Source organism: Chelonoidis abingdonii, chromosome 1 (genome assembly GCF_003597395.2).
Source record: "Chelonoidis abingdonii isolate Lonesome George chromosome 1, CheloAbing_2.0, whole genome shotgun sequence".
Lineage (NCBI taxonomy): Eukaryota > Metazoa > Chordata > Testudines > Testudinidae > Chelonoidis > Chelonoidis abingdonii.
This window is the reverse complement of record NC_133769.1, coordinates 152,231,601-152,259,345: the sequence shown is the minus strand read 5'-3', so window position 1 is coordinate 152,259,345 and position 27,745 is coordinate 152,231,601. Positions and strand designations below refer to the sequence as shown.

Below are 27,745 nucleotides of genomic sequence, written 5' to 3'. Positions count from 1 at the left end.
AGTGAGACACTGGGCTGGTGTAAATGGAATCTTGAATGGTTTTGTCAGCGATCCAGAAACCAGCTGTGCGGTGTGAAATACAGACATACAATGGCAATTTTCAGTGTCTTACAACTCAACCAAATTTGGAAAGATTTTCATGAGGCCAGCAAAAGTCAGCTCCCAGGTCCTGCTGCAAAACCATGTAGGGGAGGATAGACAGTCACCAAGAATTTTTGATAATGGGAAGTGTAAGGAACCCGTATGAACATAAGAATGGCCATACTGAGTCAGAACAGAGGTCCATCTAGCCCAGTATCCTCTCTTCTGACAGTGGCCAATGGCAGGTGCTCCAGAGGGAATGAACAGAAAATCATCAGGTGATCTATCCCTTGTCACCCATTCCCAGCCTCTGGCAAACAGAGGCTACCTATCCTGCCTAAAAGCCATTGATGGACCTATCCTCCATGAACTTATCTAGTTCTTTTTTGAACCCTGTTATAGTCTTGGCCTTCACAACATCCTCTGGCAAAGCGTTCCACAGACTGACTGTGCATTGTGTGAAAAAATACTTCCTTTTGTCTGTTTTAAACCTGCTGCCTATTAATTTCATTTGGTGACGCCCTAGTTTCTAGGTGTTATGAGGAGTAAATAACACTTCCTTATTTACTTTCTCCACACCAGTCATAATTTTATAGACTTCAATCATATCCCCCCCCTTATGTTGTCTCTCTTCCAAGCTGAAAAGTCTCAGTCTTATTAATCGCTGCTCGTACGGAAGCAGTTCTATACCCCTAATCATTTTTGTTGCCCTTTTCTGAACATTTTCCAATTCCAATGTATCTTTTTTGAGATGAGGTGACCACATCTGCACGTACTATTCAAGATGTGGGCATGCCACAGATTTATATAGAGTCAATATGATATTTTCTTTCCTCCATTGGAGGCAGGTGCAGGTATACCTCTACCTCAACGACTGGCTGCTCAGGGGCCACACCGGGGAGCAGATGGAGTCTGAAATCTGATTGGTCAGATCCACATTCGAGAGACTGGATCTCCTCCTCAACTTGAGCAAGTCAACCTTGGCAATGACCCAAAGAATAGAATTCATTGGGGCAGTGTTGGAATCGGTTCAGGCAAGGGCACTTTTGCCATAGTCCCAATTCCAAGTCATGATGGACATCATTCAAGGGCTCAGGCAGTACCCGACCACTACAGTAAGGGAATCCCTGAGTCTCCTCAGCCACATGGCAGCCTGCGTTTACATGATCTGGCATGCCAGACTGAAGCTCAGGCCTCTATAGGCATGGCTCACTTCGGCCTATCACCCGGGACGTGACAGCCTGAGTTCAGTGGTCACGGTGCCAGGGCAGGTGCTTGAGTCCCTTCAGTGGTGGCTCGAACCTGGGACAGTGTGCAGAGGAGTCCCCTTCAACCAGGGCTGGATTAACCTTTTGTGGACCCAGGCGCCAAACATCTTTGTGGGCCACTGTGTAGTCATTGTGGACTGCGAGTGTGGGCCTGGTGTAGTGGTGCCATAGTATACCCGGTACTGAATCTCAGAGACATTTTTAATTTTGATCACACATATCTATGTGACTATATGCATTGCCATACACAGCTCCCTCAGCCCCCAGTTTTTCTCATTGAGCTGTACACCCATGTGGGTTTACCAATGTCCACAGTGAGTAGAACTTTCATAGTGATCAAGGAAACTCCCCACAGTTTTATCTCCTTCCTTATTCAGACCTTCTCGAGCCATGTCTCCAGTACCCCCCTATGTCGCCAGTCACTGCATGTGGTCCTAGTCTGAGCTCAGAGTTCCACAGCCAACAGATACCTGATCAGTTCTGACGAATCCCTCCCTCAGCCCCCATCCTGCCATGTGAGCAAGCCGCCTGCAAACACCGTTTCCCCAAAGTGAGGACTTAGCCCTTGGGAATCTGAAGACACCAGCCTTTCTCCCTCTGCTCCCAGCTACATGCTAGTCTGCTACCTGGTCACCACCACCTCTCCCCATACTTGTTTCCTTTCTACTTTGGACATGCTCCCCAACCAGCTGGGGCTATTCTCCCGCTGCAAGCCTGACCTGCTTCCTCTTTCCCTGCTTCCCTTGACATTCCTTTCCCTCTACTGGTGACCTCTGTTCCTTTGAGGTTAATTCCAGTTTCATTTTTATCAGGCTTAGCTTAATAGTGTGGTCTCAGTAGTCATCAGAGCCACTTGCAGCTTCTCTGGCTGTAGACATGGGCCAATTGCCATTGAGGCTCCTGAGCCTTAGACAACTGCAGCTACTAGCCGCAGGAGGGTGGCAATGCCAGGGCTGAGCATGTCTTGAACCTTGGCAACTAGCAGCACGGTGGGACTTCTAAATCCTTCTGCGCTGGCCTCGCTAGGCAGCTGCAGACTCTGCAGTTAAATACAACGCGGCTACCCTTCCTCTAGTCATGGCTTTACAGTATCTCTGAGCTGCACAATCACAACTGCTAGCAGAGCCACCAATTCCCACGCACCCTCAGCTAGCACATAGTTGTGCAGAAAGGGCAGCCTGAATGATTTTGGAGCTGGGGTGCCAGGAGTCCCATCCTGAGCAGCAGTTCTGCAACAAGCTCACATGGCTCCCCTCTGTATGGGATCAGGACCCTATGAAGACAGTGGAGTTACCCCGTGATAACCAGTTCTGTCCAAAGCCTGTTGAAGTGAGTGAAAGTCTTTTCATTATCTTTAATGGCTGGTTATAGAAGCAAAGACCCCATTCTAAACTCTAGGAGCAAAGTGCACTTCTATGCTGTACTGGTTTACTGTGTAACAGAAGGTCTCACATTACCTAGTGAATAAAGCAACCTCCTACAGCACCTAACTTTTTTGAGAGCTCCCACCCAATACTAAATGTAAACGCTTCACTTACAAAAGCTAAAATAATACAGCAGTAGGTCACAAAGCAAGGCACTTCTGAATTCAGTAGGAATTTGGATGTGCACAGAACACAGATAGGACTGGTCCCACATGGTTACAGAACGCTGTAACGTGGAACAATTTCAGTTGTGTGATTGAGGATTCTGGATCCATATATAAGACTGTCCTACATAATGAGGAAAGTGAGGCACCTTTTGATTCTTTTTGCCACTCTTGTTTCTATGGAATGTGCCAGTGCAATATCACTGTCTTCCTTTAAAACAAACAAACTATAAAAAAAGTAATGGCTGCAGAAAATAGCAGTTTCAGTCCTAGTAGCGCGGGGAAATGCCAGCATTGTTGCTCAATTTATCCTACTTTTCTACAGCAAGTTACAGGTGGATCAGTAATTTGATTGGGAGAAATGATGATTTAGTTGTGCTGGTCCTGCTTGTGCAGGGGATTGGACTAGATGTCCTCCTGAGGTCTCTTCCAACCCTAATATTCTACAATCTGTGAGTCTATGATCTAAGTAACAGCAGCCTAAATTGAGCGTTGAGCTGCCTGAATTTGACAGGTTTCAGAGTAGCAGCCATGTTAGTCTGTATCTGCAAAAAGAACAAGAGTACTTGTGGCACCTTGGAGACTAACAAATTTATTTGAGCATAAGCTTTGTGGGCTACAGCCCACTCATTGGATGCATGCAGTGGAAAATACAGTAGGAAGATAGATATATACACAGAAACATGAACAATGGGTGTTACCATACACACTCTAACGAGAATGATCAGTTAAGGTGAGGTATTACCAGCAGGAGAGAAAAAACTTTTGTAGTGGTAATCAAAATGGTCCATTGCAGCAGTTACAAGAAGTTGTGAGGAACAGTAAAGGGACGGGGGGGAATAAACATGGGAAATAGTTTTATCTTGTGTAATGACCATCCACTCCCAGTCTTTATCAAGCCTAATTTAATGGTGTCCATCTACAAATAATTGCAATTCAGCAGTCTCTCGTTGGAGTCTGTTTTGAAGTTTTTTGTTGTAATATTGTGACTTTAGGTCTGTAATCGAGTGACCAGGGAGACTGAAGTGTTCTGCAACTGGTTTTGAATGTTATATTCTGACGTCTGATTGTGTCCATTATTCTTTTAAATTAGAGACTGTCCGGTTTGGCCAATTGACATGGCAGAGGGCATTGCTGGCACATGATGGCAATATCACATTGGTAGATGTGCAGGTGAACGGCCTCTGATAATGTGGCGATGTGATTAGGTCCTATGAGGTGTCCCTGAATAGATAGTAGACAGAGTTGGATTTGGAGTGTTCAGATGTGGAAGCAGTGCTAAATTCCTTCTAATATTAGATAAATCTGAAAAGAAAGCATTTCTGCTTCCATAGCTCAGACGTGGAAATCCCCCAGTGCCACTCACTACTGCCCAGTCGTCTATGAGCCTTCCCTCCCTTATATATCATTTAACTTCTGGTGGATCCAGTACCTCCTCATTAGCCTTCAGAATTGAGATGATGACACTGTTCCATTTAGTCCACCCAATTCCTTCTTTGGGGGCTGCCAGGTGAGGTCACACCAGCATCCCTAATCCGGTCTGGGGAAGTCTTCTGAGGGTGCTATCTGGGCCAAAGCCTTCTACTCCTTGGGCACACTTGTTCTCCATTTACTGTGCCACCCCCTTCTAACAGCCAGCTCTCCATTCTCAGCAAGCTGCAGTGCATGGGGTCAGCTTCCTCACTCGTTCGCACTCCGTTTCCTGTTGATAGCTGCCAAGGGAATGCTGGGAAGTGTAGTTCCTTCCCTGCTCCAGAGCTGGCTCTATGGGCTCGGAGCTGGCTAAGGAACTACAGCTCCCAGGGCCCCTTGGGTTCTCAGCTCCCATGCTGGATCCCTGCTGCTCCGAGGCTCCTTGTTCTCAGGGCTTCCGCTTCTGCAGTGCTGCTAGAGGAGAGGAAGTGAGTGTTATGGGACCCTTCTGAGCTTGGGTCTGGCGCTGTGGAGCCATTGGTACTACGGTAAATCTGGTACTGCCTTCAACAGCCCTCAGCCCTCCTTGTCCCTAGTAATGGATGCATCAGCTCTGGGATGGGGAGCGCACTTGGGAGACCTCCAAATACAGGATCTTTGGTCACAGGACGAGCTCTCCCTCCATATCAACATCAAGGAGCTGAGGGCAGTGCGACTAGCATGCCAGACATTACAAGGTCAGTGCGTAGCAGTTCTGACGGACAACACCACTGCCATGTTTTACATCAACAAGCAGGGTGGAGCCCAGTCCTCTCCTCTGTGTTGGGAAGCTCTCTGGCTATGGGAGTTCTGCATAGCCACTCCATTCACCTGGAAGAATCCTATCTACCAGGAGTTGAGAACATACTGGCAGACCACCTCAGAAGGTCCTTCTGCAATCACAAGTGGTTTCCCCGGGTTGATCTGTTCGCCCTCCGGAGCAACAGAAAGTTCCCAATGTTCTGCTCCTTCCAGAGACACAGCCCAGGCTCAGTCATGGATGCATTCCTGTTACTCTTGGGAGGCCGCCTGCTCTGCGGCTTTCCCCCATTCCCTCTTGTGCACAGAGTCCTACTCCAGGTCCACAAGAACAAGGCAGAGATCATTCTGGTAGCACCAGTGTGATCTCGACATCGCTGGTACACCATACTCCTGGAAATGTCAGTGGACAGCCCGGTCACATTGCCTCTCCTCCCTGACCTGATCACTCAAGACCACAGTCGCCTTCGTCACCCCAACCTGCAGTCCCTCCACCTCACGACTTGGAAGCTTCATGGCTGAACCCCATGGAGCTTCTAAGGGAGGTCCTACTCAGCAGCAGAAAGCCCTCCACTAGAGTCACATATCTGGCAAAGTGGAAAAGATGTACTTGTTGGTATGACCAGCGTCATACACCCCCTCTCTAGGCACCTGTACCTCTCATCTTAGAGTACCCTCTGTGCCTGAAACAGCAAGGCCTGGAATTATTGTCCATAAAAGTATACCTCATTGCTATCTCGGCCTTCCACCTGGGAGCGTCTGGACTCTCCGTCTTCGCCAACCCTACGGTTGGTTGGTTCCTCAAGGGTCTGGAACGGCTCCATTCTCAGATCAGACAGCCTGTCCCTGCGTCGGACCTTAGCTTGGTCCTCTCCAGGCTAGTGGGGCCCCCATTTGAACCGCTGGTGACTTGCTCCCTTCTCTGTCTGTCGTGGAAGGTAGCCTTTCTCATTGCAATTACTTCAGCAAGGAGAGTGTCTGAGTTAAAGGCCCTTATCTCAGACTCACCTCATATGGTTTTCCACAGGGATAAGGTGCAACTCAGACCTCACCCGGCCTTTCTTCCTAAGGTTCTGTCACACTTCCACACTAATCAGGACATTTTCCTGCCTGGTTTTTATCCTAAGCCTCATGCCAGTAGCTGTAAGCAGAGGCTGCACCCCCTGGATGTTCAGCGTGCACTAACTTTTTACATCAAGCTCACTAAGGGTACGTCTACACTGCACGATTATTTCGAATTAGCTTAATCCGATATTACAAAACAGATCTAATAAAATCGGTTTAGCGCATCCACAGTGGGATCACGACATCGATTGTTTGCGTCCATGGTCCAAAGTTACCATAGATTTCAGGAGCGGTGCACTGTGGGTAGCTGTTCCTCAGCTATCCCATAGTTTGTAGTTCAGCTAGAAGCGGCATGTTTTCGGCTCAGAGCCTGACCTTCCGTTTGCTCTGGCTTTCTGGTAACCCTGTCTATAGCACCTCACTTCACTCGCACTGCAGGGAGTCCTGCTGTGCCCTTTTCAACCATAGACTTTTGAAATTCTTCAAAAACTTTTTCATTTCGTCTTTTGGAACGCAGTGTTGTGGCACTGAGCCTCATCCAGATAGCGATCAGGATCCAGAACTCCTGTGTGGTCCAGCTGCCGCTCTTCGTCGAGATCAGGAATTGCATTGTTACCAGTGCATATGCGCCGTGTGCTCACCGTGGTGGCTGACCCTCACGGTGGACTCAGGAAATGGAATTCAAAAGTTGCGGGTTGCAGCCCTTTACCTTGGCCGAGTGCATCACAGTGTAGTGTCGATGCTATCATGAGTGCCCTGTGACAGATGGTTCTGAAACCCACATTGGGGTGCTCACTGGGGCAGAGTCATCGTTCCCTTCTGTTTCTAAAAATTGAGTACGTCCTGCCTGACTGTTCATAGCCCGGCTGCCTGCCTCCAAGTGCCCCTCCTCCCCGGTTTATGTCACGAATAAGTCTATATTTCTATTCTGTATTCCTCATGACTGCAATGACTAAATGGGGGGGGGGGGGGCTGCACGTAGCTGCGGAGGGTTGGGAGAGAATTGAAGCAATGGTGCGGTTCTTGCAGGAGAGAACCCCGGTTAATAAAGACCACGGAGTAGCTGCCGCTCTTCTAATACCTTGACTCTTCTTTCAGAGGGGTAGCCGTCTTAGTCTGAACTGTAAAAAGCAGCAGAGAATCTGTGGCACCTTATAGACTAACAGACATCTGTTAGTCTATAAGTGCCATAGGTCTCTGCTGCTTTGACTCTTCTTGTAGACAGGACAGACTCTATTTTTAGAAACCATAAGGGAGGATTGACTCAGTGGCCAGTGAGTCAATCCAAGTTTGCTTTTGCGTTGCGCCCCTGGCTGATTTTAGCCAGGGGCACTCATTCATAGCAGCGGACAGTTCAGAGAAGGAGAGATAACCGTCATGTCATTGCCAGTTTTCTCAGCAGTAGAGCGGTACAGAACAACTGGTAACCATCTCTGCTATCATTGTTAAAAGCAATGAATGCTGGTGTGTAGCGCTCGAGTGTCGCCTCTGTCTCCACGGCATCTAGTAACAAATGGTGACGGGAAAAACAAAAGCGGATGGTCTCTAGGCTGCCGTGCTATTGTTTCTGCAGGGCAATCCAGGAGAAAAAGTGCGAAGGACTGTCTCCTGTGATGTTTTCCCGGAGCAAGGAATGACTGACGACCATTACCCAGAACCCCCCTGCGACATTAACATAGCATCAGGGGGCGGGGATTCATGGAGGACGGAAAGGGGATGCTGAGGACTCCCGCTATCCCAGTCCCAGCAGTCTCTTAAAACTATTTTCATTCTTGGATGAGCGCCCAATGTCGTAGCTTACAACACGGTGTCTTTTAATGGTTCACGGAACAGCCTCATCAGTCTCTTCCCCACCCGGCACGAGAAATGAAAGTTTAAATAAAGCAATCCTTGAGTACTTACCAATGTCCCCTCTTTGTACTGAATGCTGCTGATAGGCGATGCTGCCGCACTGAAGAGCATTGAGCTTACACAGTGGCAGTATCATAACCAATGAAGTTAATTCTGAGGGGTGATATTATGCTAGTTGAAAATCCGCTCCTCTCCCCTTCCTGGTGTAGATGGAAGTACTACTGTAACAGCGAAACTGTTACCATCTCATCTCTTTTGTTACACTCAGTAAATGGGACAGAATGGATAATAAACCCTGTGAAAATTTTTGAAAGCAAATTGGGATTGACTCACTGGGACTGAGTCAATCCTGCCCTTATGGTTATAAAATAGAGTCAGTCCAGACAAGAATGGATACAGTGTATTTAAATCAGTGTATCCAGCACAGCTGCTCCGCCTCAGTATTCACAGAGGGAGCCGCGCAAGTAATGCAACTGTTGCTCCCACCTATCTGTGCTACCACAGCATGACCCCCCCATTGTTGGCATGATGTTATGAAGAATGCATGAATAAGAATCACAGACTAGTTATGAGATACAATGAGGGGGAGGCAGCCCCATGGCTATGACAGCCATGCATTCAGAATCTTTCTTTACACAAGAGAGGAAGGGTCTGATGAAGCTCAGCCCGCAGGTGATAAGATGAAGACAGTTACCAGCCGTTCTGTACCATCCACTGTCAGAAAAAGGGAGTCATTCCCATTTTCACCAGGAGCCCCGGCCAGACTCAGCCAGGAGCACTCACTGGGCGACCGTTCTACCACTGGGAGGGGCAGAGAGCGGATACTGCTCTTAGCAGCATGCGCCGAGGAAGCTGCGATCTGGTCGAATGCCAGCAGCATTCAGTACACAGAGAGGTGCATTTCAGTAGTCAGGATTATTTATTTTACTTTTCTTTCACGTGCTGGGGGGGAAGAGACTGACGAGCTGTTCCGTGAACCGTGAAGACACCGTGTATAAGCTTACAGACATTGGGCGCTCAGCCAAGAATGCAATAATTTTCAGAGACCGCCTGTGGAACTGGTAGCTGTAGTCCTCATACCCCCTTCCTCCCTCCATGAGCATCCGTTGAGTCTCTGGTTCCTGTTACGGTTGTCACGCACCGCTGTGTATCCTGGAGTTTTTTTTTCAACGCTTTGGCATTTCCTGTCTTTAACGGAGCTCTGAAAAACGATTTGTCTCACCATACAGCGATCACATCTTAGTCTCCCGTTAGGTTCAATGCAGGAGCTACTTTGCTTGAACTGCATCGCCACTCGTGGTGATCAGAGGGCTGGACACGTGAAAGCAGGAAATGTCATTTGTAAAGGTCTGGGGCTTTTCCTGTTTACGGCACTCCGCATTCGAGTTCGGATGCGGACCAGAGCGGTCAGTGGTGCATGTCCTGCTAGAATAATAGGCAAGTGTAACAGAGATCCAGTGTATCAGAGAGCACAGCTGCTCCGTGTCAGTATTCACAGGGGTTGCCCCTGCAGAGAAGGCACCGTTGCTTCCTCCTCCTCAACCTTCCTGGGCTAACCGTGGTCAGTGCCTCCCCCGTTTGTGTCATGAAGTTGTAAGGATACAAGAATAAGAACAGAGACTGTTTAGTGAGATAAAATGATGTCGGGGGGGAGGTACTTGGAGGCAGCCTCCCGGGCTTGGACAGTCCAGGCAGGATGGACTCTATGTTTAGAAACCATAAGGGAGGAATTGACTCATTGCCAAGCGAGTCAATCCAAGTTACTTTCAAAATTTTCAGCCCCAGTTTCGATGATGAAGCTGGTTTTAGCGTTCTGTCCTATCTACTGCGAGTAACCAGGAATATTGCCTCTCGTTGAGCAATTATCAGGCATGGTTTTCCTGGATGTGTGGCAGTCCTGAAGCCCATCTACACCAGAGAGGAGAAGATGGAGAGGAGCGGATACTGCTCTTCACTGCTGTGCATCCCGTCTACAGCAGCGTGTCAGTACACATAGGGTGACATAGAAAGTAGTCAAGGAATGATTTCTTTCCCTTTTTTTTCACGTGGTGGGGGGGGAGACAAGAAATGAGGAGCTGTTCCCTGACCACGCCCAGACACTGTGTTTGAACCTACAGACATTTGGAGCTCAGCCAGAATGCAAATAAATTTCAGAGACTGCTGTGGACTGTGGGATGCTGAGTCCTCAGTACCCTCTCCCTCCCTTCATGAGCGTCCATTTGAATCTCTGGCTTCCGTTACGCTTGTCACGCAGCGCTGTGTATCCTGGAGTTTTTTATTCAAACGCTTTGGCATTTCGTGTTCTGTAACGGAGCTGGATACAACAGATTTGTCTCCCCATACAGCGATCCGACTAGTATCTCCCCTTACGGTCTATGCTGACTCTTTTTCGATTTCAGACTGCATCGCTAGCCGTGCTGATCAGAGCTCCACGCTGGGCAAGCAGGAAATGTAATTCAAAAGTTCGCGTGGCTTTTCCTGTTTCCTCCCTGCTGCATCCGTGTTCAGATTGCTGTCCAGAGCGGTCAGTGCTGCATCTGGGATTGCCGCCGGAGGCCAATAACGTCGATTCCGTCACACGAACCCTAATCCGAGTTATCACTATCGACCATTTAGCGCTACTCCTCTCGTTTGGGAGGAAGTTCCGAAATCGATTTAAAGGAGCCGTTTAAGTCGATATTAAGAAACGTCGGTGAAACGGATACAGCGTTAAATCGGTAATATCGGCCATTTAAACCGATTTAAAGTCGCATGTAGACCTGGCCTCTGTCATTCAGGAAGTTGAAACCAGTTTTCATAGTGGTGGCAGACCAGGATGAAAGGCTCCCAATCTCAGCCAAAGAATATCGTTCCTGATACGTGCATGCAATCCTATCACATGCGCAAGCTGGCCAGAATAACCAGCCCAGCTCTTAACGACCAGGCACTCCAATGGGGCCTCAGGTCTCCTCAGCGGCATTCGCTGGCTCAGGTCCCATACAAGAAATCGCAGGGCAGCAACTTGTCCTTAAGTACATACATTCACCTCCTCATTACGCCATCGTCAGCATGCAAGAGGTGTTGCGGCTTTTTGGCAGAAATGGGGCTCCAATCAGTGATTCCATGACTTAGCTTGGAATTGAATCGATATGAAAGCATCACTCAAAGAAAAAAAATGAGTCACCTTCTCATGAACTGTTGTTCTTGAGGATGTGTTGCTCATATCCATTCCAACCCATTGCCTTTTTTCCTCTGTCGGAGTAAACCAGCAAGTAAGGAAACGTGAGGAGGCTCCAGGTTGGCAGGGTCATATATGAGTGCATGAAGGCGCCAACGCAGGGGGCTCCACAAGCCGACCCGTGGTGGCTGCTAGGGGAAAAATCTTTCTGATGACTGTGCCACACGCACGCCCACAACCTAATTGGAAGGGTATGAGAACGCATTCTCCCAAGATAAACAGTTACAAGAAGGTAACTCTTTTTCGGTTATCTTTTTGACTGCTGCTGCACACTGAGCGAGTGTTCCCAAAGAGCGATGCCACAAATGAAACTCCAAGACTCTTTCTTGAAGTGTAACACTAATTTTAGATCCATCATTTTGTGGTGTAAATTGGAATTATGTTTCTCTAATGTAACATTACTTTGCATTTATCAACACTGAATTTTCTTCTGCCATTGTTGTGTGCCCAGCAGTCACCAGTTTGAAGAGACCTTTTGTCTTCCTGGGACTTAACTGTGCTTGAGTAGGGTCCCTGCATCTCCTGTCATTATGATGTAGAATGAAAGGCTGACCCATGTTTCTATTTCATAAAAAGGTCAGAAACAAACGTGATCAATCCAGTCTGGACCCCTTATATAGCAGGCATAGGAAATTTCACACAGTAATTCCTGTATTGAGCCCAATAATTTGTTATTAACTTACATTATTATATTTTAGAAAGATGTATGATTCCAGTGAAGGAAGATTTTATGACAGCTTTCAGTAATTCTGTTCCAGTGGCGAATTACTCTCACTTAAAAAGTCATAATATTTGTTGTCTGTTTGAAATTGTGTGTTGTACATTTGATCTAACATTTGTAGCTATTCCAGGAAAATTTTGATAAGAGAGAAATTGGAGTGTATTCAGCTGTATTCTTTCTCTGACATGAGTTGGTATGTGGAGATTAAGACTCGTTGTCAATATTAAGTATTAAATAACAAATACCGTTGGAAGGTTGGAGTTAAAATTGTGCCTTATAGTTTGATGTGTGACCTGAGGATGATAGTATTGTTGAATTTAAAGTGTGTGGTTAGAGAGTTTATCGGCATGTGGTGCATTATGTCTTATGAGATGCACTGGGCTAAGTGCTTAAGCTGCAACTGGAAATTGTTGTCCTTTAGCTTAGAATTCCATGCTTTTTAGTGATGTGCGTTATGAGGAAATTTCACTTGAGAATGGCTGGATAACCCTACTCAGAGAGTGTCCCAATCCTGCCTGGAAAAGGTAATACACAAGTGGGGTTCCGCAGGGTCTGTTTTGGACTGGCTTGTTCAATATCTTCACAAAAGACTTAGATATTGGCACCAGATAAGTACGCTATTAAGTGTGCAGATGATACCAAACTGGAGGGAATTGCAACTGGCTTTGGAGAAATAGGGTCATAATTCAAAAGATCTGGACAAAATTGGAGAAAGGTCCGAGGTAACAGGATGAAGTTTAATAAAGACAAAATGCAAAGTGTTCCACTTTAGGAAGGACAAATCAGTTTCACACATACAGAATGGGAAGAGACTGTCTAGAAGAGTATGCAGAAAGGCGAAACTAGGGTATAGTTAGATCACAACTAAATATGAGTCCAACAATGTGATGGCTGTTGCAAAAAAAGCAAACATGATCTGGATGCATTAACAGGTGTGTGTGAGCAAGCACGAAAGTCATCTTTGCTCTACTCTGCGCTGGTTTAGGCCTCCAACTGGAGTATTGGGTTCCAGTTCTGGGCACCGCAATTCTCAAGAAAAGATGTGAGAAATTGGAGAGGTGGTCCAGAGAAGACAACAAGAATGATTAAAGGTCTTGAGAACATGGACCTAGTTGAAGGAAGGCTGAAAGATTGGTTCTTTAGTTTGGAAAAGAGAAGACAGAGGACCATGATACAAATTTCAGGTATCTAAAAGGGTATTATCAGGAGGAGGAAAAATTGTTCACCTTAGCCTCTAATGATAGAACAAGAAGCAATGGGCTTAAACTGCAGCAAGGGAAAAGGTTTAGGTTGGACATTTGGAAAAAAGTTCCTAACTCCCTATGGTAGTTAAACACTAGAAAAATTGCTAGGGAGGTTGGGAATCTCCAATCTCTGGAGCTATTTAAGGAGTAGGTTAGATAAATGTCATCAGGGATGGTCTAAGAACAGTATTTGGTCCTGCCATGAGGGCAGGGGACCGGACCGATGACCTCTCAAGAGTCTATAATCTATGAATAGTGAATTCATATGGAGAATTATTGTTATATGGGCCAAATGACCCTGCAGCATGAGGGGCAGATAAAATAGGAATGAAGTTAAAGTCGCAAGTGCCTTTCATCTGAGGATCCCAAGCAATCTGAAAAGAACCAATTAAATAGATCTCATACTTCCCTCCCCCACTCCCCAAGAAGTAGGGTCAGTATCATTGTCCCCATTTTAATAGGATGGGGAAACTGGGATAGCAGGAAAGAGAATTTCCCAAGGTAAAAGAGCAAGTCAGAGGCAGAGCTGCGAATGGATCCAGGAATCCTCCTCCCAGTTCCTCTTTGCTTTAACCCCACTAGACAACAAATTCCCTTGCTAGAGCAAGGAATAGAATAGCGTACCTGATTCCCTGCTACAGCACTCAGGACCACTCCCCACCCAAGCGGAATTGACTGAGGAATCCTGATTCCCATCTCCCTGTGCTAACCCCACATTAAACTCCAGCCATTCCCAAAGATCTTCAGAGACTCTGGCGCCTTAATGCCTTAATCCACTAGAATCTACTTTTCTCTTGAGGGAACTACCACCCTAGGGAATAGACAGTTCACTTCCGTGTTAGAGCACAGTGCCTGATGGGGCATAAAACATTGCCCGGTGGTGCTGGGTACAGCTCACCCTCCTTTGTAAAGGCAGCAGACAACCCTTTGGCGCCTTTTTCACAGAGTGCATTGAGCAAACGCCATAGCACAGCAATCATGGACCCTGAGATCACAAACGTATCCTGACCGTGTCAACACCTCGCGTACTCTCGGGCTGACTTATACTGAACAATGAACTGCAAAGGCAGGAGGAGAGGAGGAGGCAGCATGCTGAGCAGCGAGGACAGCGATGACGAGATGAGGCAGAATTCTCCATAACGCTGGCCCCGCGTTTGAGCTACTGCTATTAACGGGGCATCTTCTACCCATTGAACGCCGAATTTGGGCACGGGAAACAAACACAGACTGGTGGACCGCATTGGTTAACGTTGTGGACGATTCGCAGTGGTGCGAAACTTTCGCGATGCGTAAGGCACTTCTTAGAACTTTGTGACATGCTTTCCCCTGCCCTGAACGCCTATACAAAACATGAGAGCAGCCCTCACAGTGGAGAGCGAGTGGCAATAGCCCTCTGGAAGCTTGCAACGCCAGACAGACTGGTCTCAGCTCGGAATCAATTGGGAGTGGGCAAATCTACTGTGGGGCTGCAGTGATGCAAGTGCCAAAGCAATCATTAAGCTGCTGCTACGAAAGGTGTGACTCTGGGAAACGTGCAGGTGATACTGGATGGCTTTGCTGCAATGGGTTTTCCGAACGTGGTAGGCCATAGATGGAACCATCCCTATCTTGGCCCCAGAACACCAGGGCACCCAGTCGTGAACCGCAAGGGTACTTTCAATGGTGCTGCAAGCACTGGTGGACCACAAGGGACGTTTCACCCACATCCACGTGGATGGCCAGAGAAGGGTTCATGACGGCTCGCGTCTCTGAGCACTGTCTTGTTTAACGGCTGCAGCAAAGGAATTACTTCCCAGACCAGAAAATAACCGTTGGGAATAGTTCAAATGCCTATAGTTATCCTGGGGACCCAGCCTACCCTTGATGCCATGGCTCATGAAGCCATACACTGGCAGCCTGGACAGTTCAGGAGCTGTTCAACTACAGGCTGAGCTAAGTGCGTGGATGTGTTAGAATGTGCATTGGCCGTAAAGGTCGCTGGCGATCATAACTTCGGTCAGACCTCAGCCAAACCAATGTCCCGCTTGCTATTGCTGCTGCTGTGTGTCCCACATCTTGTGAGACTAAGGGGGAGACATTTATGGCTGGGTGGGAGGCTGAGGCAAATCACTGGTCCGCTGATGTACGAGCAGCCAGAGACCAGGGCGATTAGAAGAGCACACCTCGAGGCGCTGCGCATCAGAGAGCCTTGAAAACGAGTTTCAGCACGGCCCAGGGTACGGTGTGACTCTGTTGCTTCCCCTTGATGAACCTCCGCACTTGATGGACTTATCAGTTAAGCAACCCACCCTCCCCTTTTGATTACAGGTTGGCGAAGGAAATAAATTCAGTGTCGTTTAGAAAATCATTTAATTTCATTAAATAAGTAATTTTGCATCTGTTAAAAATCATGAGTTTCTTCTTACTACTTTTCCCTGTAAGCAACCCACCCTCCCCTTTCGATGTATTTCTTCATTACAGGAACTATAAAAAAGGCAGAGAATTAGAAAGGTATCCCTGGCTGCTGTGCTTTGGAAGGAGGGGGAAGGAAAGGCCATTAAGCACATTGTAGCGTAATTACAGCCTTTCCTTGAACTCTCCAGGGGGGTGGAGGATTAGGCGGTGCAGAAAGCCTCCCCCATGCGTTCTTACATGTCTGGGTGAGGGAGATTGGACGTGGGCTTGCAGGGAGGTGATACAGGGCTGCAGCGGCACTCTGCTACTGCGCTGCTCTCCTGAAGATCCACCACTGCGTTGGAGATATCAGTTGAGCACGCAGCAGATGCAGCGTTGCATCTGCCAACGCTGGTCTTCCTGCCTAGCCTCTCAGATCGTTCACTGGCATCTTTTCTGTACTTTGCTACCACATCTTCCAATCATTCTGTTTATCCCTTCTCATTGCGTGTTACTTATAATGTAATCTGGACATTTCATCTCGTCGTTCTTCTTCCTCCGTCGTCATCAGAGCACGCCCTCGTGATGGCACTAGGGACTGCAGAGAAATGTGCAGCTGCATGGGGAGGCAAACCAGGAATAAGTATGTGGAATAGATACCCCTTTCAGAGCAATGAATAGTACTCTTTCACATAGAACACTATCCCCTTACAAGAGCACATGTGATCTCTATACAAGTCGCATTTTGTATCGTTTAAATATTCAGTGTCTGTGTGACTGGTGTGGCACACACACAGACGCAGGTACGGCCAACCGTACATCCACGCGGCGATGGTAAGTAAGGCTTTAAAAGTTTGACTTTTCTTCGCCGTTCATATACCACATGATCTATGTGATGCCTTGCTCCTGTTAAGAGGAACCTGCAAAGCCGAACCCCCTCTTCACATCCACAACACGCATGGCTCCTATCATATACGATCGCTGCTAGTGATCACCACTTACTCACCCCCCGCAGCGCGGTTGCCTGTTGTAGAGCTGGGAAGAATCCTAATGTTCTTGAGACGCCTGTCAATGTAATGATCCACTTGATTCATCCCTCCCTTTTGATGTTTGAGTCCACAGACTCCCCCCTCCCGCATGCTTTGTTTGTGGGCTTATGCTCAAGTCTCTCGATTATGTGGAGCACGTTAGGTATGGATAATACTGAGCAGTGCTGGCCAGTAGCTAATCGCCATGTCTAGCCCTCCCTATTACATCCTTATTTTCTACAAGGTAACAATGGATGATATCTCCTCTAGGCCTGACAATACCACCGCAGAGAGGCAGATCAGTGATCATGTTTAACTGTTTGTGTTATGCAATGCCTTTCAGTATGCCCAACTGGCCTTTTCCAAATGCCTGCAGTTACCAAATCTATCGAATTTAGCGCTACTCCTCTCGTTTGGGAGGAGTTCCGAAATCGATTTAAGGAGCCGTTTAAGTCGATATTAATGACAACGTCGTGTGAACGGATACAGCGTTAAATCGGTATATCGGCCATTAAACCGATTTAAAGTCGCAATGTAGACCTGGCCTCTGTCATTCAGGAAGTTGAACCAGTTGTTCATAGTGGTGGCAGACCAGATGAAAGGGCTCCCAATCTCAGCTCAAAGAATATCTTCCTGGATCACGTCATGCATCCACACATGCTACAAGCTGGCCAGAATACAAGCCCCAGCTCTTACGACACACTCCATGGGGGCTCAGGTCTCCTCAGCGGCATTCCTGGCTCAGGTCCCAGTACAAGAAATCTGCAGGGCAGCAACTTGGTCCTTAGTACATACATTCACCTCTCATTACGCCATTGTCCAGCATGCCAGAGGTGTTGCGGCTTTTGGCAGAATGGTGCTCCAATCAGTGATTCCATGACTAGGCTTGGAATTGGAATCGATATGAGCAATCACTCAAAGAAGAAAAAATGGTCACCTTCTCATAACTGTTGTTCTTTGAGATGTGTTGCTCATATCCATTCCAAACCCATCTGCCTTTTCCTCTGTCGGAGTAACCAGCAAGAAGGAACTGAGGAGGCTCCAGGTTGGCAGGGTCATATATTGAGTGCCATGAAGGCGCCACTCCAGGGGGCTCCACAGCCGACCCGTGGGTGCTGCTAGGGAAAAATCTTTCTGATGACTGTGCACACGGCACGCACATACCTAATTGGAATGGGTATGAGCAACGCATCTCCAAGATAAACAGTTACAAGAAGGTAACTCTTTTTTCTGTTATCTTTTTTGACTGCTGCTGCACACTGAGCGGATGTTTCCAAAGAGCGATCCACAATGACTCCAAGATCTCTTTCTTGAGTGGTAACAGCTAATTTAGATCCCATCATTTTGTGTGTATAATTGGAATTATGTTTTCTAATGTACATTACTTTGCATTTATCAACACTGAATTTCTTCTGCCATTTTGTTGCCCAGTCACTCAGTTTTGAGAGATCCTTTTGTCTTCCTGGGACTTAACTGTCTTGAGTAGGGGTCCCTGCCATTCTCCCTGTCATTATGAATGTAGATATGAAAGGCTGACCATGTTTCTATTTCATAAAAAGGTCAGAAAACACCACTGTGATCATCCAGTCTGACCCCTTATATAGCAGGCCATAGAATTTCACACAGTAATTCCTGTATTGAGCCCAATAATTTGTTATTAAATTACATTATATATTTTAGAAAGATGTAGTGATTCCAGGTGATGGAGATTTTATGACAGCTTTCAGTAATCTGTTCCAGTGGCTAATTACTCTCACTTAAAAATGTGCATAATATTTGTGTCTGTTTGAAATTGTGTGTTGTACATTTGATCTACATTTTGTAGCTATTCCAGGAAACATTTTTGATAAGAGAGAAATTTGGAGTGTATTCAGCTTTGTATTCTTTCTCTGACATGAGTGTGGTATGTGGAGATAAGACTCGTTGTCATTATTAAGCTATTAAATAACATACCGTTGGAAGGTTGGAGTTAAAATTGTGCATTATAGTTTGATGTGTGACCTGAGGATGATAGTATTGTTGAATTTAAAGTGTGTGTGTTAGAGAGTTTATCGGCATGTTGGTGTCATTTATGTCTTATGATGGCACTGGGCTAATGCTTGGAAGCTGCAACTGGAAATTGTTGTCTTTAGCTTAGAATTTCCATGCTTTTTAGTATGTGCGTTATGAGGAAATTCACTTGAGAAATGGCTGGATAACCCTACTCAGAGAGGTTCCCAATCCTGCTGGAAAGGTATAACAAGTGGGGTTCCGCAGGGGTCTGTTTTGGGACTGGCTTTGTTCAATATCTTCATCAAAGACTTAGATATTGGCACAGAAAGTACGCTTATTAAGTTTGCAGATGATACCAAACTGGGAGGGATTGCAACTGCTTTGGAGAATAGGGTCATAATTCAAAATGATCTGGACAAATTGGAGAAATGGTCTGAGGTAAACAGGATGAAGTTTAATAAAGACAAATGCAAAGTGTTCCACGAAGGAACAATCAGTTTCACACATACAGAATGGGAAGAGACTGTCTAGGAAGGAGTATGGCAGAAAGGGAACTAGGGTTATAGTAGATCACAAGCTAAATATGAGTCAACAATGTGATGCTGTTGCAAAAAAAAGCAAACATGATTCTGGGATGCATAACAGGTGTGTTGTGAGCGACAGACAATGTCATTCTTTTGCTCTAACTCTGCGCTGGTTAGGCCTCAACTGGAGTATTGGTCCAGTTCTGGGCACCGCATTTCAAGAAAGATGTGAGAAATTGGAGAGGGTCCAGAGAAGAGCAACAAGAATGATTAAAGGTCTTGAGAACATGACCTATGAAGGAAGGCTGAAAGAATTGGGTTTCTTTAGTTTGAAAAGAGAAGACTGAGAGGGGACATGATAGCAGTTTTCAGGTATCTAAAAGGGTATATCAGGAGGAGGGAGAAAACTTGTTCCCTTAGCCTCTAATGATAGAACAAGAAGCAATGGGCTTAAACTGCAGCAAGGGAGGTTTAGGTTGGACATTTGAAAAAGTTCCTAACTCTCAAGGTAGTTAAACACTAGAATAGAATAAATTGCCTAGGGAGGTTGTGGAATCTCCATCTCTGGAGCTATTTAAGAGTAGGTTAGATAAATGTCTATCAGGGATGGTCTAGACAGTATTTGGTCCTGCCATGAGGGCAGGGGACTGGACTCGATGACCTCTCAAGAGTCTATGAATCTATGAATAAGTTAATTCATATGGAAATTATTGTTATATGGGCCCCAAATGACCTGCAGCATGAGGGGCAGATAAAATATGAATGAAGTTAAAGTCGCAAGTGCCTTTCATCTGAGGATCTCCAAGCAATCTGAAAGAACCAATTAAATAGATCTCATACTTCCCCCACTCCCCTAAGAAGTAGGTCAGTATCATTGTCCCCATTTTATAGATGGGGAAACTGAGATACAGGAAAGAGAATTTCCCAAGGTAAAAGAGCAAGTCAAAGGCAGAGCTGCGAATGGGATCCAGGAATCCTCACTCCCAGTTCCTTTGCTTTAACCCACTAGACCCAAATTCCCTTGCTAGAGCAAGGAATAGAATAGAGTATCCTGATTTCCCTTGCTACAGCACTCTAGGACCCACTCCCCACCCAGAGCTGGAATTGACTGTAGGAATCCTGATTCCCAATCTCCCTGTGCTAACCCATTAAACTCCAGCCCATTCCCAAAGATCTCAGATGACTCCTGGCCCTTAATGCCTTATCCACTAGATCTACTTTTCTCTGTGGGAACTATCCACCCTAGGGATAGAATCTGTGAGGGGGCGCATGTCCCAGAGCAGAGATGGGATAGTCTTTCTGTGGCTCAGAGGAAACCCCACCTGGAATTATGCACTCAGCCATTGACCCCTCAATCCCAGAAAGACAGTGACGAGCTGGGAGAGCTCAGAAGAGGCACAGAAAACACTTCAGGGATCAGAGTTCTGAGGAAAAAATCAAAGTTAAATGGGCCAGGTTTTGTCTGTGGCTTGGAAAGTCAAGTTAAAGTGCATATGCTTGTGTATATTGGGCACCCCTTCAGATGTACAGCCTGAACAGGACTTGTCAGCATCTCTGTATAATAAGCTTGTTGCAAATGTGGTGCATTCATGGATGTGTGTATTGTTGGGGCTGAGTTTGCATAACGTAACCCCCTGCAAAAGCCACTTGGAGACCATTTCTCTGGGTGAGCTATGACTGTTACATAACTGGGCAAGAGTATTAAGGTCCGGACTGCACTGAGACCTGCTGCAAAGAGCTTTTTATAAAGTCAGAAGAATCATGACTGTGAACTTAAATGCTAAAGTTTTTAAGCAGTTTCTTTCCTTTTTTTTCTAATCCCTCTTTTAAATAAAAAAGTAACCAGGGAAATGAAATATAAAAACAATTTGAGATAATGTAAAAATTCAACAGCCCAAATCGTGAGGGAACCAATTTCTTCCATCAGATGGGTACCACTCCGCTACAATGGGAATAAGAGATAATAATCTTAAATAATTTTCTGTGGACTTCCAGTGAGCAAGCATTAAAATTATTATCTCTTATTAGTGAAGATCCCCAGGTTTATAAATAAAAGATATGGCAACAGTAGTAATTTTTTGGCATTTATATCAGGAGCTGAAATTTTGGTGTGAAGTGGCCTCATATACACAACTCACTCTCTTTTTCCATTTTTCTGTCTTTGTCTCCCTCTCCGTCTTTCAGGGTCCACTAAGAACCCTATAGTAGCTCTGGAGTGAGCCCCTGCCTCCTGGAGGAGTTGATCCTGCCCAAATCCCTGAGGCCATCATCTCAGTCTCCCGGGGAACAGTGGAAGAGGGGGGAAAGTGACACACATTTATGTTTTCATCCAACTGGGCCAAGGAGAATGGGGGTCCCACACCCAAAAGAATGAAGACTCGACAGAACAAAGACTCGGTATGTGAAAGGGGAGGAGGTGGTGGGGAACCAGGGACTGGAAAAGAAAGAGAGCTGTGGGTCAGGACTGAGGTGCATCAGCAAAGCTATGTGGTGCACGTAGGACTGGAGCAGTGGAATGACGTGGGTTAGCACTGAGGGCCTCAGCAGAGCTGGAAGTTGCGGCGGGGGTTGCATAGCAGGGGGAGCTGCAGGGCGCTCTCAGTGTGTTTTCTCTTGTCTTAGATGTCAATGCGGAGTGGACGGAAGAAGGAGACTCCGGGACCCCGAGAGGAGCTCAGGTCACGGGGCCGAGCCTCCCCAGGTGGCATCAGCACTTCTAGCAGTGATGGCAAAACTGAGAAATCCCGGCAGACCAATAAGGTAGGAAACATTAGTGTGATATTGAGTGGTATCATGAGGTCCACCAAGAACCTGGCAGAGATTGGTTCTTCCACCTTGCCCTCTGCTTATCCCCCAACCATTTTACTAAGAGATTATACCCCACTGGCCCTTTTCAGTGTTTGTTTTTGCTAGGTTATGACCTGGTAGAGAAACCATGACTCCTAAATCCCCAGGGTCCTGTGTCAATCTGTCCATTTTATGTACAAATCACTTGTATGTCAGTGTCTCTCACCCACTGTGGGAGCTTCAGGAAGGAGTTCCATGTGTGACCCTTCCCTCTTCTCCCTTGCAGAAAGGACGGGTGGAGGAGTCCTGTACCCCCAAGGGTAACAAGCAGGGCCGGATGGAAGAGATTTCAGAGAGTGAAGGGGAGGACAGCAATGCCCCCAAGAAAACCAAAACTGAGGTGAGTTTTCCTTTGCATTCCACAAACACCTCCATGATCTGGTGCAGGAAAAAAGCCTCTGGGAGTTCTCCCTCCCTCCCTCCCTCTTGCGCTGGATCATGATCTAGCCCGCTGCCCTGGATCACACCAGTGCGGTGGTTGTGGGCTGACAGGCTTTACCAAGCAAGAAGAGGCAATCCTCCCCCATAAATAGGCCTCCTCCCACATTTCAGGGACTTGGCCCAGTCCCAGCACTTCCCTTTCTGGGGCAGGAGGTGGTTCCCCAGAACCCAGGAGCATGTAGTTCCCCAGGATATCCCTGTCAGGTCTAGCATATCTTCCATCCAGCTCGTCCTCTGGGGTTAAGATCATGCTGGCCACAAATCATCACTTGCTGGATTTAGGTCTGGCTCAGCCAGCTAGTCTGGGACCTCCAAGCAGCCCTGGATGTGATCAGCTCGCTTGCTGCTTTGTCAATTCAGGGACAAGGATTGTGTGTCTGGGCTGTCTGGAACTGCCCTACAGTGATTCTAGTGAAGTTGTTATATGAGGGGACTGGCATTAACACTCATGAATTCTCTTCCTGTCTCTGGGAGGGCTATAGGGCCTAACAGTTCAGAGCAGAGGACACTGGGAATCAAGACTCCTGGTTTCTATTCTCAGCTCTTCCCCTGACTCAGTGTATGATCTTTGCCAAGTCCTTTCCCTCTCCTTATTACTGTTGGCATTTCAATGGTGTCCGGAAGCCCCACCCAAGATTGGGCCCATTGCTGTAGGCACTGTAGAAACACGCAGTAAGAAAAAGCTGTGCTCCAAAGAGCTTACCGCTAACTAGATAAGACAGGTGCAGGATTTTTAAGCTCTTTGGAGCAGGGCCTTCTCGTTACATGTGAGTACAGCACCCAGCACAGTGGGGTCCTGATCCATAATGGGCTCCCTACACGTGACTGCAATCCACAGAATACTAATACCATTTTACAGATTGGAAACTGAGGCACGGAGAGGTGAAGTGACTGGACCAGTGTGTCACAGGGAGTCTGTGGCATAGCAAGGGATTGATTCCAGATCTCCCAAGTCCCAGTCTAATACCTTAACTACAAGACCATGCTTCCTGTGTAACAGGGGTATCAGACATCTGGCCTGCATAATGTATTCCTGTGGCCTGCAGGACATATTCATGTTCTCCAGAATCTCTGCTTTCATTTTTTGGAGAAGTGAGTTTCTTGCCCTTCTGCTTGCAGAAATGACCTTTTAAACATGGCCCGAGTGTAACTGATTCAGTGTCGTCTGCTTGGGTCTGGAGACAGCCTGAAATGAGGACTCAGAGGAGGGAACTCCTCAGTCCCCATTGGGTCTTTTGCTCTTTACGCAACAAACGTAATATGAAGGAACCACATAGGCAGAGTAGGGTCCAAGGAATTTCAGAGGAGATTCACCGAGACAGGGACAGGGAAGGTGGGGAAAAATAGAGAAAGGGGGATGGGAAGGAAGAGACGTGAGGGGCAGAGATAGCAGTGGCCCAACAGGCTGGGGGTTTCCTTCCTCAGTGCTGAATGTGACGATAAGGCATTGAACAAATAATAAATAATTACTGAATATTTAGTTAGTTCATAAAGGCCCTAGTCTCCCCTTGATCTCTGTACAGATCTCCCAGTGCTGTGGAGGGGGATAGTCCTGAATTATAGCCTGGACCACAGACCAGAAATCGGCTCTTTCTTCCAAATATGTTTGACACTCCTGCTTTATAACTGTTCTCTGTGTGTCAATTAGCCCCTCAGTCAAATGGAGCTACTGATACTTACCTACCTCTCCAGGGGTCATGAGACTTAATTCATGAATGTCTGTCAAATAGGTGGAGCTTGGCAAATGGAAAGTGCTAGGATTGTTATAAATACACTGCCAAAGGACATCTGCTTCTATCTGCTGTGAATCTGTTCCCTTTTCCTTTTCTGGGAGATGAATAAAGTGGGGCCAGGGGACGAGGAGCATTTCACAATCTTCTTTGGTGCCCCCAGAGAGCTCCAGAGAGGAGAGTCACTGGGGACTACATGTAAGGGTTGTCAGAAAAGGGTGATCTTCCTTCTCAGCTCCTATAGCGAGGGACTGAGAACTTCAGAAAGGAGAATCTCTGAGGCTTAGAAAGGGTTAACTTTTTTGCTCATGCTCTGAGGGACTGTCTGATATCTCCCTCCTCTCTGTACCTCAGGAGCTACCATGTCCCCAGTCTCCCTCAGATGTTGACAGCCTTGATGGTCACAGCTTCAATGATGAGATGAGCAGTGACCCACGGGACATTGACCAGGATAACCGGAGCACCTCGCCCAGTGTCTACAGCCCAGGCAGCGTGGAGAATGACTCAGACTCGTCCTCTGTGCTGTCCCAAGGGCCATCTCACTCCTACCGTCATCCCTCACTGTTCCCCCAGAGTCCACCACCTGCGCCTCCAATTGACAGCCTAGCCCGTCCACTCGAACCAGGTTTCAGCCTAGCAGGCGAGGTTCACCCTCAGGCCCCTGCAGGTGGCTACCACTCTCAACTTGAGACTCAGGCATCGAGGATTTTCCAGGCCCAGGCACCACCAGTGCCTGCCTCCTCTTCCTCTTCCTCTGCTGCACATGCTCCTCTTTATCCCACTGCCAGTGTGGTCCAGGGAGGCCCCAAAGCCACTACTGGAGGGGGGGGCCTCCCAGTGCCGGGAGGGCGTGAACAGACCCTTAGTGCCAAGCACAACCCACCACCCACTACTCCCATCTCCCTGGCCTCTGTGACAGGGGGACTACCCCCTCAGAAGACTCCCCCAAGCAACCCCCTGGCAGCACCCGCAGCTTCTGCTCCCTCCTTCCCCCATGTCACAGCCAACCTGCCTCCTCCACCAGCCCTGCGCCCACTGAATAATGCATCCACCAACTCCAACTCGCCTGGGATGGTAGGGCAGGCATTGAGTGGGCACCTCCCATCGCCCCACAGCATGGGGCAGGACAAGGCACCTGCCCCACCCCCCTCACGTTACCCCTATGCCCCCCCTCCACCCAGTTCTTCTGCTCAGTACCCTCCACCTCCCCCTGCTCAGGCCCTGCCCAGCTACAGTGCCTCCTATGCCCACTCTTTCCCCCCACCTAGTGGCCTCTCCATCTCCAGCCAGCCTCCCAAGTACACCCAGCCCTCTCTGCCCTCCCAGCCTGTGTGGAGCCAGGGTCCACCACCCTATGGCCGCCCTCTGGGCAACACCAGCTCCCACCCCACTGCCTCCTTCCCTGGCCAGCCCTCCCAGCAGCCACCACAGCAGCACCACCACCATGGCCATGGTGCTGGAGGGGGGGTCTCCCCAGCCACAGCAGCTCCTCCCCAGCCACCTGGAGGTTACCCCCACCCCTTGGAGTCAGGCACTCATCACCCTTCGCATGTTGCCTATGGACTACGTCTCTACCCACCCCACAGCCAGGCCACATACAGCCAGGCTCCTTCAGCCTCCTCTTCCTCCTCCTCTTCTTCCTCCTCCTCCTCCTCTTCCCAGGGGACATACCCAGGTGTCTGCGCTCACCCCCAAGGGCAGAGTCCTGCTGCCTACACCTTCCCTCCACCACCTCCACCCTCACCTGCACATGGAGCTGGCCCACCAGTCACATCTGCATCTGTCACCCTCTCCACCGTCATCGCCACCATGGCTTCCTCCTCAGCCCCCTTCAAGACGGTGTCACCCACTGCTCCTTCCTCCACGGTGGCCCCCTATGGGAAGCGGGCAGGCTCACCTGCCCCCACATTCCAGCCCCCAGCTCCCTACAAGCCAGGCTCACCCACTTCTTCCTCCGCTTCATCGTTCCGTGCAGCCACGCCCCCCGGGTACAGAATGACCTCTTCTCCAGCGGCTGGCAGCTACAAGGCCCCTTCACCTGCTCCTACTGCCCCCCCGTTGCCAGGCAGCATGGGAGCCCCTGCTCCCCACCTGCCACCACTACCACTGAGCGCTGCACAGATCAAGCAAGAGCCGTCAGAGGAGTATGAGCCCCCGGAAAGCCCAATGCCACCAGCTCGGAGTCCTTCACCAGCCCCCAAAGTGGTGGACGTACCAAGTCATGCCAGCCAGTCAGCCAGGTGAGCAGGGGCGAGCGAGACAGAGAGAGAAAAATAAGACAGAGGGAGGAACATGGAGACAGAGGGAGAAAAGAAGGGGGGAGAGAGGAGGGTGGCTTTCCAGGGCCTGCAGCAATAAGTAACCCCCACTGGAGTTCAAAAGAGTGGCCTCTCCAGAGGGTGGGCCTTTGTGCAGGGCATCCAGGAAGGGCTGGGTCGCTGCAGCCCCTGACATAAATTAGAGCAAACCAGTTTGCACAGTTGGCATCGCTGCAGCCCGACACAGTGCCTATACCAGGGAATTTTTCCTCGGACTTTTGGTTTATGGTTCCTGTAAGCTGCCACAGTGGCATACAGTGGTGGGAGAGGGGATGAGAATCTCACCCTGTGTGTTTGTGGGGGAGATTGGGCCACAGAGGTAGGGTGCTGGATGCAAGTAAGGGAAAGCTATATGAAAAATAAGGGACAACACTTTATTTTAAGGGACGTTTTAGGAAACACAATTTCCCTTAGCAGCTCAAGTGTACGTTTTTATTGTCCTGACGTATACAATACAAATATCATAAGCTTCAATGAACTGTTTTAAATGGTACTTCTTATCAGTTTTCATACATTTCAATACATCTTTGTTCTGAAATCAATTCATAAAACTCTTTACATATACAATTGAAATAAAATTTAATTTAAAGCTCAGCCTTAAAATCAATATTTAGCAAGTCTTTTTACACAAGGAAAATATTCTTTCCGCTGCTGCATTTGAGATAGAAATGAACATCATAAATTCCATCAGTTTTAAGAAACTGGGAGAAGGAGCTGGCTACCATGTTTCAAAGTCCCACCCTCTGCCCTGCACACAGTATTCACTTAACCTTCTTTGCTGTAACATACTAGTGCCCATATGTGGCAAGCATTTACTATTTACTTAGTCATTAATGAACCTTTCCCTTTCCAAAGATTTTCTAAATTCTTCCTCACATTTTCTTACCTGTGTTATAAGTACAAAAACAGGCCTGGGATTGAGAAACTTCTGAATATTTAGTATGTTTTAACAACAAAGTCTCAGACATGAAGCCACATCCAAGATTTTTATTTCAGGTGCACAGTTCAATGCAGTCTTAAGACAATACCAAAAGAGAATTTTTATTTTGAGCTTTGTGGTTAGTTTTTCTTAAAAGTAGGGCTGTCAAGGAATTAAAGAAATTAATCACAATTAAGCACACGATTAATCGCACTGTTAAACAATAATAGAATACCATTTATTTAAATATTTTTGGATGTTTTCTACATTTTAAATATATTGATTTCAATTAGAACACAATACAAAGTATACAGCACTCACTTTATA

General features: G+C 47.5%; 1 protein-coding gene and 1 pseudogene across 2 annotated transcripts in view; both read left to right on the top strand.

Annotated features, from left to right (window-relative positions):
• ATN1 (atrophin 1) overlaps positions 1 to 27,745 on the top strand; it is a 72,518-nt gene that overhangs the window by 37,372 nt on the left and 7,401 nt on the right. For both annotated transcript variants that reach the window (XM_075071249.1, XM_032773913.1), the window contains 4 exons: positions 21,348 to 21,560; positions 21,786 to 21,923; positions 22,237 to 22,350; positions 24,536 to 26,421. In XM_075071249.1, the coding sequence (XP_074927350.1) occupies positions 21,483 to 21,560; positions 21,786 to 21,923; positions 22,237 to 22,350; positions 24,536 to 26,421 (2,216 nt within the window). In that variant the 5' untranslated portion in view covers positions 21,348 to 21,482. The remainder of the gene's footprint in view (positions 1 to 21,347; positions 21,561 to 21,785; positions 21,924 to 22,236; positions 22,351 to 24,535; positions 26,422 to 27,745) is intronic.
• Positions 8,177 to 8,391, top strand: LOC142046154 (U4 spliceosomal RNA; annotated as a pseudogene).